General features: G+C 40.1%; 1 protein-coding gene across 1 annotated transcript; it reads left to right on the top strand.

The window, feature by feature from the left end:
• Positions 1-1,518: 1,518 nt before the first annotated feature.
• Positions 1,519-12,198, top strand: LOC140946105 (succinate dehydrogenase [ubiquinone] flavoprotein subunit, mitochondrial-like). The gene is made up of 17 exons (XM_073395180.1): positions 1,519-1,655; positions 1,735-1,836; positions 2,406-2,567; positions 3,100-3,155; positions 3,628-3,715; positions 4,268-4,432; positions 4,664-4,812; positions 5,365-5,489; positions 5,781-5,851; positions 6,021-6,118; positions 6,483-6,678; positions 7,277-7,474; positions 8,247-8,339; positions 9,150-9,248; positions 9,512-9,655; positions 10,306-10,419; positions 11,169-12,198. Exons 1-17 carry the CDS (start codon positions 1,611-1,613, stop codon positions 11,253-11,255), a joined length of 1,992 nt encoding a protein of 663 aa, XP_073251281.1. The 5' UTR covers positions 1,519-1,610; the 3' UTR covers positions 11,256-12,198.
• The last annotated feature ends 1,229 nt before the right edge of the window (positions 12,199-13,427 follow it).

The following is a 13,427-nucleotide window of genomic DNA, read 5'->3' as shown; positions in this document are numbered from 1 at the left end:
TAGCCAGCCCAAGGATTTATAAGCTACAAACATTGGAATTTCAACGAAGGCCAACCATGCGCAGTTCAGGGTAGCCCTTGAGTAAACTCTCAGATTGGGGGAGTCGCGAGAGCAGCACGCGAAACTGAGACGCGAAAGGGCCACCCAACGACTGTTTTTTGTGAAATATATGTTCGAAGAAGCAAATATTGCCTAGAAATTTATATTAATTGAGGACGGCTAAAAATTAATATCGGTACCACTCATGCACAATTTTCGAAGCTTGTCTAATAAATTTCCTACGGTGAAAGGTTTGAACCCGGCCAGGAGTCATTTCAAAAGTAGACTGAGTTTGATAGTCCGGGTGAACGTAGTCCTGAAGAGGACTGTTGTTGTTGTCTGCAGTGACTAACGTTTCGACAACCTGTGCGGTATTCATCTTCAGAGTCAAAGTGAGTTGTATCACGTCAGTTGATGGTATTAAACTCCGGCTATTGATCTGATTGGTCAATTACGTCGCGATATTATCGGTCGTCTGTCAGTTAAGCCGTGATGTTATTGGCTATGAAGACTCGTAATCAGTAATTGGTGCGTTTCGATCCGTCTATTGTCACAGTTAAACAGTCGTCTATTGTTAGTCAAATTGTCAGTTCTCCAGTCGTTCTCTCGTAGTTAATTTTGCTTGATCTCGTCAATAAGTCGTTTGTACGGCGCTGCTAACTTTTGGCCACGATACAGTGGCGTTTGTTCTAAGTTAGTAAACCAGCTTTCTAAATTGAGACGTTGATAGTAGTCTGTAGAATACGTTATACATGTCGCAGAGTCTCAGACAATTTGATGTTTCGTCAGTTTAAATGGTGCTCAGCAATGTGATTGTTGACGTCACCATTCCTCGTCGCTCGTTTGTGTTCGGTCAGTCATGTGCTTAGGTTTCTGCCGGTTTCACCAGTGTAAGAAGCCTGGCAGTCGCAGTATTTGATCTTGTATACTGCTCCCTGTTTGTCCTCCGGTTTGTCTTTGTCCTCGAAACGTCAGTCACTGTCAACAACAACAGTCCTATTCAGGACTACGTTCACCCTGCGGACGATCAAACTCAACCTACTTTTGAAATTCCCTACGATTTTCTGAAGTTTGTTTTTCACATTTTACTTCCCAAAATAGGCCATGTTTCGTACAGAAAAGGAAACCTAGAATTTCCGAACTTAAAAATCCAATGGAGAGAGAAATCAGAAAATTTCTCACTTTCGTAATACGTCAAATTGCATCTAAAATTTTCGGAAAAATAATACTTAAGCCCTTGTAATTTGACTCAAGTACCCCTAACAGATGCAAATTTTATAGCGCCGCTTAGAATACATTTCTAGACATCTAAAGTTACTGTGGATAGCCCAAAAGGTCTTATCAATGTTTTTGGGGTATGCACGTTACGGTTATTTCTACATTTTCAAACGCAGCCTGAGCTCTGCATGGTTCAGCAGGCTCAGCACGCTCCGTCCCAGAATTGGTCAGCGGGCATTGTCATCATAGTATGCTGTAATCCTTCGGGGTTCTTCATGTAAGCTTGGTCAGGGTCAATTTTTTTAGACGTACGCTGTAGCCGTTTTTGCGTCTAAAATACTGCAAAAAAAACCATGCTATCAGGACTAAAGAGCAAAAATTTACTGACTTCTTTAAGAGTAAGCTAAATTTCTGAAGTTATTTCATCTTAGTTTACTTTTGCCCGTAATAATTACGTAAACATCTTTGTGATTATAGTTGTCTGGGTTAGCGAGGAGCGCCTTGAGAACTACTGGGAGTCGGGCTTTCCACTTTAAAGTCGAGGGAAGACGATCTCAAGATGGAACATCGAAGAGTCAGGTTAGATGTTGCTTTTTACCTTTTTCTTTTTTCTCACCCCATTCTAAATACATGGTAAACTATGTCCGAAAAATGCGTTACATGACATTGTTGTTATGCAATACGTTGGGTGTATTATTGGACGTGCAGTGTAGCATGGACTACTCGGAAGCTGTTTTTTGCAACTTGATGACTCAAAAAAACCTTCTTATTAAAACTTTGTCATTTCATATGATTGTTCTTGGTGTTAAAGATTTTAAACAAAATGACTTTTTCCAGTGTGAAATTTGTGGAAACTGCGTGACTGAGGGCCTCAATACTCTCAAAGCTACATTTTGTAAGCCTATTTTTGTTTCACTTCAAAATTTAATGTGTGTCTGAGTTGACTCAGGGCTATCTCTGAAGCTCTTCTCGTAATAGGCTTTGAAGACTCAAAATTGAAAATCCAAGGAACACGGTTTCACTGCAAATAAGTGTTGGAGGCTTGAAAAAATTGATTGATTTTTTTAATGTAATTTATTTCAGTAGTTGTTTGGTTATGACATGCAAGAATACTGGACCATTACACTTTATGTTTTCTTTGTCTCTAGTTGTCAAGAGAATACCCCGTGATTGATCACAGCTATGATGCCGTGGTTGTTGGAGCAGGTGGCGCTGGATTGCGTGCAGCATTTGGTCTTGCTCATGAAGGTTTCAAGACAGCTTGTATCACTAAACTGTTTCCTACAAGGTCCCATACTGTCGCAGCACAGGTATGTAAAATTTATGTGTAAGACATTTATTTTTTTAGCTGATTAACCCTTTAAGTCTCAATATCCACATACAAATTCTCCAGACTGATCTCTATAAATCTCCTTAAATAATAAACTGAGAGAATTTGACAAAAGACCAAAGCATTTACCTTTGTTGTACATTTGTTTATTTCTCGTAACCTTTTCTCTTTTTTGTATTTCAATATTATTATTAGAAAAATTGACATTGATCACTCTTGCAAGGTGTTCATTAGGCATCGAAGATCAGAGAATTCCCGTTAACTGCATGAAATTTTCCGGCAAGTGTTCTGTAGCCTATGACTATTTTTTATTCAGATATGGAGCCTCTTTCAAACTATTCATCTGTAACGTTACACCTTTCTCCTGCTACTAGAATTCTTAGCGCAAACCCTGCTTTTGGGACTTAGAGGGTTGCTGAAAGCGTAAATTTAATTTACAGACTTAGGACTGAAATGCTTTCATTCCTTAATACATTATATTCTAACATTATTGTTTTTGTTTTGCTCCACAGGGAGGAATTAATGCAGCACTTGGAAACATGGAACCAGATAACTGGCGTTGGCACATGTAAGTAGCTGTTACTGTGCTGTACAGGAAGTAAGTTCCAGGTTCTTGATTATTCAAGGCTTCAGTAAACCACTCTAGGGATAATGTAAGAAAAATTTGAATAAAAAGTGTTAACCAAAGACTGAACATATCAGCTGAATAATAGACATCCATTTCCTTGGCCAACTTGATGCTAACTGATAGGTTTTCTTGGAATATAAAGCAACCATAATTATTATAATTTGAATAAAAAGTGTTAACCAAAGACTGAACATATCAGCTGAATAATAGACATCCATTTCCTTGGCCAACTTGATGCTAACTGATAGGTTTTCTTGGAATATAAAGCAACCATAATTATTACAATTATTATTTTGTCAGAATTGGTTTGGTGGAGTGGTCTTACATGTAACTGCATGTAGGTGACTGTTTTGATTTTGCTCTTTATACTTTCCACCTGAAAACGTTTGTCTTTACTGGCTGATTGTTAAAGGTATGACACTGTTAAGGGCAGTGATTGGCTTGGAGATCAAGATGCCATTCATTATATGACAGAGGAAGCTCCCAAGGCAGTTATTGAGGTTTGAAATCATCACTTCAGCTTGTTTATTATTCTAGATCTAAGGCAATTTCAATGTATTTATTTTTACTCCAGTTGTATGGCCAAATTGTATAGCCAGGTAACATTGAACCTGCTGCATAAGGTAGCAATGGCAATCAGTTGAGTGGCATTTGCTTATGGCACTGTCACACTCAAGAGACATTCAGTGGGAAGACTTGCCATGTGTTTATTTCCTTGTGAAGCAAGGGTGAAGGCCTTGCAGATAGAGGTTTATAAATTTGTCCAAAAATTACCTTGTGTGTGGATCATGCATTGATCACTGAGGGTGAAGTGAACACCATTTTCCTTTATTTCTAACAGTTTGGCTAGCAACAAATCCGCTACTTAACAAGTTTAGCCCAGTTGTTATTGCAGCTGTTTTATAGGTCAAGAAATACTTTTAGTGATCAATGTGTGGCAATTTCTATTTGAACAACAAGATTAGGTTTCTAAGTAAGAGCATTGTCTGAAGAAATTGATTGCACCTTATACTGTAACTAAAAATGGGCCTTTTCATGTTGATTTTGTACAGCTTGAAAATTATGGAATGCCATTTAGTCGCACAGAAAAGGGCCAAATATATCAACGAGCATTTGGTGGACAGAGTTATGATTACGGTAAAGGAGGCCAGGCTCACAGGTGCTGTGCTGTTGCCGACAGAACAGGTCACTCTCTTCTTCATACTCTGTATGGACAGGTTAGTTTATTACTGTACTTCGGCATGTTAAAAGTGCAAGCATAAGGCATATTTAGACTACAAATAGGCTCTCTGTTTTCTTGTTTCTTTAAGGCTTAAAAGCTCTCGTCTCTTTAAGTTCCTAGAAAAAACTGCACACAATGTTTGTTTGGGCCATTTCCACTTTCTTAGGAGTTTTTGAAGCAGAAACTTCCCCTGCTTCAAATTAAAGTTCTTTTTTCCTTGTCTTAGTCTTTAAGTTACAACACAGAATACTTTGTGGAATATTTTGCACTGGACCTGCTGATGGACAAAGGAACTTGTGTTGGTGTGATTGCCTTGTGTCTTGAAGATGGATCGCTTCACCGATTCAAGGCTAAGAACACTGTCATAGCAACAGGGTAAGAAAAGAAAGTCTTTGTGATTTAAGTGTAGGTGAAGGTTCATTGAACCCATCACCAATAGATGAACTTGGGCATTGTTGCTTGCAAGGTTGGTGGAGCCAGGCAGTGCTCTAGCATAAGGAAGGAGGTATCCATGCAACCCTTCAAGTTGCGCCCACCAGGCATCAGGCACCATCACACTGAACTGTTCATTAGAATTGTATACTTACAGACTAATACAGTACATATCAATCCCGCACGTAAAGAAGAGGGGAGGGTAGGGAGAAAAATAGCACTAAAATGGCAAGCAAGTGATGTTGCGAAAGTGAAAGGCATTTTACAAGAATTGCAAGCAAGTGACTGTGATAAGAGTCACAAGATGGCCCTAGTAAGGGCAAAACACCACTCTGTGTAACAGAAGTAAGTAAACTGCTGGCTAGCATTGGTTCGAGGTTAACTTTGCCTAAATTATATTTAGCCACATTAAAACAATAACTATTCTTAGTTCCTGTACCTTTTTCTACATTTTGTATGCTCTCAATAGCATCAATTCTTTTCTTGTCTTTTCAGTGGTTATGGTCGTGCCTATTTCTCTTGTACGTCGGCACATACCTGTACTGGGGATGGAACGGCCATGGTTGCAAGAGCTGGGCTGCCAAACGAGGATATGGAATTTGTGCAGTTTCATCCGACAGGTACGACTAAAATTTCCCAATAAAAATATTCTAGGTATGTATGTTGTAATCTTTAGTACTTCATTCTCAAGATAATGTTTTAATCATAATTCAGTTTGAGAAGATTTCACCCAGCCCCTGCTTCATCGCCATATTATAAAATAAAAATTGTTTAGAGTATCAACAGTGACGTTTATTGTTGTTGAAAACAATTTTAGTGTGAAAATTTGATTAAAAGAATGTCAGTGAACTTACAGCCATAATGAAAGCTTAAGAAAATATTAAAATGTTTTTCTGCTTAAATAAACATAGGAATTTATGGAGCTGGATGCCTCATTACTGAAGGAAGCAGAGGTGAAGGAGGATATTTAATCAACAGTGAGGTAAAAAACCTAGGACTGGTTTTTCTCAAATTTTTGTAGAATATTTATGGGCAGCTGGAATATTGAAATATATTAATGTGGAGTTCAATTAGTGCATAAGTACTACATTGTATTGGCCACACTCTTACAATAATATACTGGTGGATTAAAAAAGTATTTGGTTTACCAGGGTGAGAGATTCATGGAGAGGTATGCACCAACAGCCAAAGATCTTGCTTCCAGAGATGTTGTGTCACGATCAATGACAATTGAAATCAGGGAGGGAAGGTTAGTATTTCTTTCCATCTTGAATATCTAAGAATTTCCACTAAAGGATTTACTCATGTTTACTTGTGTCGTGAAGAAAGAGTAACGTAATGTAAGATTTCCTATTACCGTAGAACGTAGGTAAGGTGCTAGAAGCTGCTTGAACACAGCCTTGATTCTGACCAAAACTGCCACAAAAAATTAGAATAATAATGTTGTAGGTGGCCTGTCTGTAGGCTGTAAGTGTGGTAACCTGTTATTTTCTAGACGATGTTGGTATGTATGTATCTATTTGTTTCCCTCTAGTATAGATGTAGTTGTTATCACAAAAAGGCTGTTTAGACAATTTTCAATGAATATAAGATCTTTTTAAAATCTATTTTAGGGGAGTTGGTCCTGATAAGGATCATGTGTACCTGCAGCTCTCACATCTGCCGGCAGAGACTCTCAAGACACGTCTTCCTGGCATCTCTGAAACAGCCATGATCTTTGCTGGCGTAGATGTAACCCGAGACCCTATACCTGTGATACCTACAGTGCATTACAACATGGGGGGCATTCCTACAAACTACATGGGACAGGTATTGTATTAATCCTTTAAGTCCCAAAAATCCAGATACAAATTCTCCAAACTGATCTCCAGGCATTTCCTTGAAACATTTGTTGAGAGAATTTGACAAAAGATCAAAGCAATGTTTCTTTGGTGATCATTATTTGTAATTCTCACAACCTCTTATATTGAATAGCTATTGACTTTGAAAATAAAATTTATGTTATGCACTCTTGGGACTTAAATTCATAAACTACTGTACCGTACTAGTGGCAGACATCATTAGCGTGTGCCACGGGCAAAACTGAACCTCCTATTAAGTCCATCTGCAAGGCAGTGCCAAAATCCTGGACCCTCAGCTTTTAAAAAAGCTATTACCTGAATGCCAATCAGGTTAAAGGAAAATTCAAAACACACTTCCACCACACTCCTCAAAGGTTTTACCAATAACCCGTACTGGCAATTCTTTATCAGATGCTATTGCAGCAGAACACCAGACTGCTGACTCATGTGTTCCAAGATGAGACAAATTGGCAGCTTGGCCCTCCCCTCCCCCTTTCAAAAAGGACATCCCTACAAAAGACATGACCATGTATCAGAGTATGAGAATTATTTTGCCCTTCTTGCAGGCATTGTCAGTCAAGGATGGCAAAGATGAAGTAGTGCCAGGATTGTGGGCAGCCGGAGAGTCTGCGTGTGCATCAGTTCATGGAGCCAACAGACTTGGAGCAAACTCTCTGCTGGACTTGGTGGTGTTTGGAAGAGCATGTGCTAACTTCATTACAAAGTTCCATAAGCCTTCTGAAGCACTTCCTGATCTCCCTGCAGTAAGTCCTTAAACACAGGCGCAGTATGCGATAGCAATTTTGAAAAAAAAGAAAGAAAGATACTCATGAAGGAAGAAAAGACAAAGACCCCCCCCCCCCCCCCCCACCTCAATAGCTGTGCAGCTATTCTTTGTATCCTAGGAGTGTTCAAACGGTTGACCTAATCCTTCCCTCCCTTCTTACTGAGAGGAGGGGGAGAAAAGTAGCCGAGTGCATTGTAAGTCAATAATAGAGAGCTTGGGATTCTAAGAGGAGGACCACTTCGAGGATGAGATTTTATTAGTACTTGGTATAGGGCACCGGTGGGGATTAGTGTCATTTTGGTGGGAAATGTGGTAGCTGTCACCATTCTAATACAGGCTTAAATGAAATGTCGCAGTGACGGAATCAAGTTATGAAATACATGTAATGTTAAAAGTTTATCATTTTGTGATCAGGAGAGGGCTTAACTTACTTCAATAAAAATAAGCGTGCTAACGTTTTTGGCGAAAAAAAGAACAATAAAGCTTTCGGGGGTGAATATTTTGTTGACAGCATTATACAAAAAACTTTTAAGTTAATAATCTCCTCCTTGTAGTCGTCTTCATCTTTGAATCTGAAGGTCTCTACTAGGATTATTGAGAGCATATCAAGAGAGGTGACAGAGGAGTATGTACTTCTCAAGTGTTACAAGATTCTATCAAGTCAGCTTCAATAACGCTGCAGCAGGGCATTAAAAACTGAGCCTGTGGTGAGCAAGTCATGATTATTTATTTTCGTTTATTTCTTTTAGAATGCAGGTGAAGAATCAGTGTCCAATTTAGACAAGATCCGTTATGCAAATGGTGGTACTATGACTTCAGAGTTGAGGCTCAATATGCAGAAGGTATGTGGGTCGTTAATAGTTTGTATTGTGATGTCGCCAATAGCTAGGTGTAGAGAAGTCGCCTGGACAAATTAAGGGAGCTTTAAGGGAGTGCTGAATGTAACCATGACAACCCTGTGAGTGGCAACCACCAGGCACCATCACATTGTAGATACTTGCCAAGACTTAGCCTGAGGGAGGGAGGGATGGGAGCAAAACAGCTTAAACGATTCTATGTGAACTGCAATATGAGGAAAATGATTTGACCTCAGCAAAAGCACTGTAAAATTTCTGAGGCCCTGCAAATGCCCAAAGACTGCCCCACACAGGATTAGTGGGGAGACCACTGGCCAGTACTGTGTGATGTTTGTCTTTGCCTAAATTTCATTTAGCCACATTTGCGGTGACTCAATAGGCCACTTCCAAGATCCAAAAACCCTCACTGAAAATCAGGCCAAGTGCAAAACCTTTATTGTTAAAATCAATTCGATATCAAAGGCTGAACACTTAACCTCGTTTTGATACAGAGGCCCGGGGGAACTTAAAAAGAGCCTATTCTCCACATAATGCACCTTATTTGCCCCCTCCCCCCCCCCCCCAAATTTTGTATAAGCATTGTTTTCAATTCCTCTTGGGACAGCTATAATACCCAGGAGAAATGAAAAACAAAGGTTATGCAATCTTTTGGGATGGGGGGAGGGGGCAGATAATGTGCATTAGGGGACATGCGCAAGTGGCGTATTCCTCGTCTGCTAATTGCCTATTTCTGGCAACTTGAAATCTGAATGATAGCCTCGGCGTTAGATCACGTTATAATTTTGTTGTTTTCAGACCATGCAAGAGCACGCTGCTGTGTTTAGAACCGGTTCAGTGCTAAGTGAAGGCTGCAAGAAAATTGATGACATCTACAATCAAACTGAGGATCTTAAGGTACTCCAGTTTTACTCAGATTAGCCTGGGTGGTCTGCGTCGAAAGGGGAGCAGGAGGGAAGGAAAAAGAAAGGGATTGCCTCCTCTTATTTTCTTTGAGATTGCCACGTAGGCAATCAGTTATTGGCAATTATTGTAGAGCTGTCGCTTCCACTTAGTGGGGATACCTGGGGAAGCGATGTCTTCTGCGCATTACTACACAATATTCGTTTAAAAGGAATTGTTAGTCTTGTCACGGGTTAAATTTCTTCGTTTCCTTGCAGCTGTATGATCGAGGCATGGTTTGGAATTCAGATCTAGTGGAGGCGCTTGAACTGCAGAACCTTCTTATCAACTGCAAGCAGACCATGTACAGCGCTGAGGCCCGCAAGGAAAGCCGCGGTGCGCATGCTCGCGAGGATTTCAAGGTACGCTTAAGTCTCCTTTTTTTTTTCATGTCAGCCTGTGAGCAAGCTCTCCGTTTAAGGGATGTGGGGAGAAGCCACGCGCGAACGGCAGTCGGAAGGAGATGCTTTGCCATGAGCTCGCGTGTTCTCCCACGGCTCGCTTTGCTCGCTACTCAAAATGGAGAGAGTACTCAGAGGCGACATGTCTTTCGGGTTTGCGTGTGTTTTTTTTTTCTTTTTTGCAATTCGATTCAAACTGGGACCGGCACATCATCCCGTGTAAACCTGCCTAGATCCGACACCAAATCATCCAACCTGTTTACAAAAGGTTAGCCTTGCTACAAGTCGACCTCTTATAATTTCTTGAAGCGAGCTTCAATGAGGTCGCGACAAAGCGAGCGACGAAGTCGCGAGGTTGACTTGTTTCGCCTGAGTGGATTTGAATCATACTATAAAATTAATTCACGCGGGAAAAAACGAATACGGGCGTCTTTCTAAAGCTTCTCAGGTTACGTCATGCTAAAACCCTCAGTCTCCTATTGGTCAATTGTCATAACGTCACTGGTGAAATTTTTAATCAGTGAATTCGCGCAAACAGGTATGAAAAGTCCTTTAAAATAAAGGAAAGGTCTGAATTAAATAGAGGCTAAAAAACTGGTTATCGCTTTCAGGAACGTATTGATGAGTATGATTATTCCAAGCCACTTGATGGTCAAACGAAGCGTCCATTTGACCAGCACTGGAGAAAACACACATTAGTTTGGACTGACCACAACACAGGAAAGGTATAATAATATTTAACGTTTTTTTCTTATAAAAAGGGTGCGTTTCATTTGGATGATCCGGATCAGGATCAGTTATTCGAGATTAGTCGGATCATAGCGCATCAAAGGAACCGAAGAATCCACGCTGGCAAAGGATTCATCTGTTCATTTGATGTACCGTGATGCAAGTGATCTAAGATCACAGATCCTGATATGGATCATCCAAAAGGAATGACCCAAAGAATTTTACCTGTATAGCGTAACACTCGTTTTCTTTTAAGCCTATTCGTCCTTGGGAATTATGTCGAAAAACGCGTTTTGAAAGTAGTCGAGTCATTTTCTGGTCACGGCCTGGCTACATAGGGCGACCAGGCCTCATTTCTTTGGGAAAAGGTTTGTGGGAAAGCTTTTAGAATCGTGCGATGAGATTGTCATCGGAATTTTCGGGGTAACTTCACATGGTTTTTTGTCTGTTTCTCCGACCTCCTTGACTGAATCGTGGTCATTCAGGTATGGTATGAAATTAATCTCTCCTCTCCCCCCTTCCAGCCCCAACCCCCCCCCCCTCCTGCACAAGTTACATGACAAATTTGTCCTTGACCGTTAAAAACTGATAAGGTCACAAGCGATGCAAGGGATAGTACGGGTGGTTACTGGCGGTTCGGGGGGAGGGAGGTGCGAATGTGTTGGGTAGCTTTCCTTTTGATTGTGACTCTGTCCACATCGAACTGTTACTGATCTATTTGTACCCATTTATTTTACCCCCGCAGGTCACATTGAACTATCGACCAGTTATTGACGAAACCTTGGATCAGAAAGATTGTGCTACAGTTCCCCCTGCAGTCCGCTCATACTAGATAAGAACTGAAGAGATCCTTGAAACATTTCCGGGAGGTTAAGCTATTCTTCCCATTTGATCTTGTGCGTAATATTTGTATGTAAAATGGCACAAGACGCAGATAACTAACCTGGTGCGGGAATTTTTTTACAGTGCGGGTTTTTTTTCCTTCGTCGATATTCCTCTTGAGGATGTAATCAGCATTTTTCCCCTTTTGTTCTGTTCATGGCAAACAAAACACTCTAACAGCAATACATCATATATACCTCGTATAAATGTGGTTGAAATTCACGAAAAACGTAAGCGTTTAGTTTTTTAATGAAGCTATTCATACTTTTTGGGCGATTTGGTTCCGTATTTGATTCCTTTTTTTTCTTGTGCGTTTCTTCTTCTTCTCTTTTCTGTTTTGTTTTTTCTTCTGTTTGTTTACTTGCTCACACAGAGTATAGCAGTTATTCACATTACGAAAAATTCGTTGGTGTTTCTCTTTATGTTTTTTTTCCCATTAATTTGATAGTATTGTGCCAATATCCAGAGGATATAAAGAAGAATTAACAGGACGTGTATAGATAAAACAAAAAATAGCGTTAGTGATAGGTTAACAGGGAAGTGATGTTTCTGCAGTATTATATAGCACTGTAGCAGAAATTGAATATATCTATGTGGTTTTGTATGACCACTTTTGCCTCGCGCCAACTTTTACAGAAAATTATGTAATAACTGGAAAACGTTCTACAGATCATGCAATTTAAACAGATTTAAGTGAATGAGGGACCTGCAGAAAAATCCTCCTTGTTGCTTTCATTTTTCTTTGTCCTACATTTTCTTTTCCTTTCTACTTTTTAGAGAAACCAACCGATTAAAACCTACTTTTTAGAAGTAGTGATTTAATTCACCTTTAAATTCAATCAAGTAGGCGATGCAGACGGCGTTATAATAAAGAGGAAGTTTAGTACTTTTTGAATTTCTGCTTATGTTTAATATGTGTAAAAGAGTTAATTTTAAAAAACTTATTTTAATTTTAAAAAACTCAAGGATAAAATAAGACTCGATACCGAGTTAGAGTGTTCCCGTTTACAGGCTGGATTCTGTCATCAGATGTACGATAAAAAAAATAAAGTGATTGCAAACCATTGTTAAATGGTTAGTGTTGACCTGTTGTTTTCTTTGTTTTCAAATACCCAAGAGGATGCACGTCAACCGGAAATGAGTGGACTTTTTGCATTCTTGGGTTATGCTTTCGCCCAAATTATCGGGCAAATCGTCTATATAAGAGTAAAGACACTTTGCGGTACAAATTTAGTAGCGTCAAGGCATATCAAAAGCGAAAAGACCTTACTTACGGTCGACGTGAGTGGCTCAAAACGCCTTTGCTAAATTTTCCTATTGTCTAGACTGCTTGTAGTCCGTCTTATCTCTAAGGAGTCTTAAAATCCGCCTAGTTCTCAATCCCACCTAGCCTCCGATGCAGGCGTTTTTAGGGTTGCTCGTATTTCGTCCCACCCTACAAACGGGGTGTGCCGCCGTGAAGGGTATGGTTTTGGAGCAGTATACTCTGGGATAGGGTATATAAATCAGAGAGTTAGGGTCTATTTTCAGGAAACTGAGCAGTTAGTTGAAGATTTTATCTAGACTAGGGAAGCAGCTACTCTAGGATTGGGGGGGGATTTGGGGACTTTACTCTAGTATAGGGTAGCAAAATTCAGCTGAACTATCTCTGGTATAGGTTAAGGGTTCCAGGGTCCCAGCGGCACATCCCCACCCCGAAATTCCTAAAGTACCTCCCCCGGGGTAGGTCGCTGCTATCGCTCTTAACTACAATAGTCCGCATTGCACACACTGTAAATAATGGTGTAAATAATACGTGGGCTGGCTGCAATGCACGCTATCCTTTGTATGTCTTTGGTTTAATACCAGTGTAATACCACCACGCTTGAGATACGTTGTGTGAGATCATAGAACAGCCACCCTCCATTTTGAGTTCTGAGCCGGTGGGCCCTGGTGATGAGAGTGAAACTGAAAATCTGCAGGAACAATAATTATGGCGTATAAAAGACGCCATTTCCAAGAGAAACGAACATGTCATCGCCGTTCTGATGTTATGAAATTCGTTTCACGTGTTTTATAACGTCTTTCAAAACAGAATGTCTTTGGTTTAAAACCAGTGTAATACCACCACGCTTGAGATACG

This window comes from Porites lutea, chromosome 8, assembly GCF_958299795.1.
Source record: "Porites lutea chromosome 8, jaPorLute2.1, whole genome shotgun sequence".
NCBI lineage: Eukaryota > Metazoa > Cnidaria > Anthozoa > Scleractinia > Poritidae > Porites > Porites lutea.
The sequence above is the reverse complement of the archived record's forward strand: the minus strand, read 5'-3'. Positions and strand labels throughout refer to the sequence as shown.

What these genes read in the sequence shown, in the direction of transcription:
- LOC140946105 (XM_073395180.1), top strand. Translation starts at nt 1,611, where the DNA reads ATGCTATCAGGACTAAAGAGCAAAAATTTACTGACTTCTTTAAGA. An exon ending in ATTTACTGACTTCTTTAAGA is followed by an intron (nt 1,656 to 1,734) that starts GTAAGCTAAATT and finishes TTGTGATTATAG; the next exon opens with TTGTCTGGGTTAGCGAGGAG. An exon ending in CTCCCAAGGCAGTTATTGAG is followed by an intron (nt 3,716 to 4,267) that starts GTTTGAAATCAT and finishes GATTTTGTACAG; the next exon opens with CTTGAAAATTATGGAATGCC.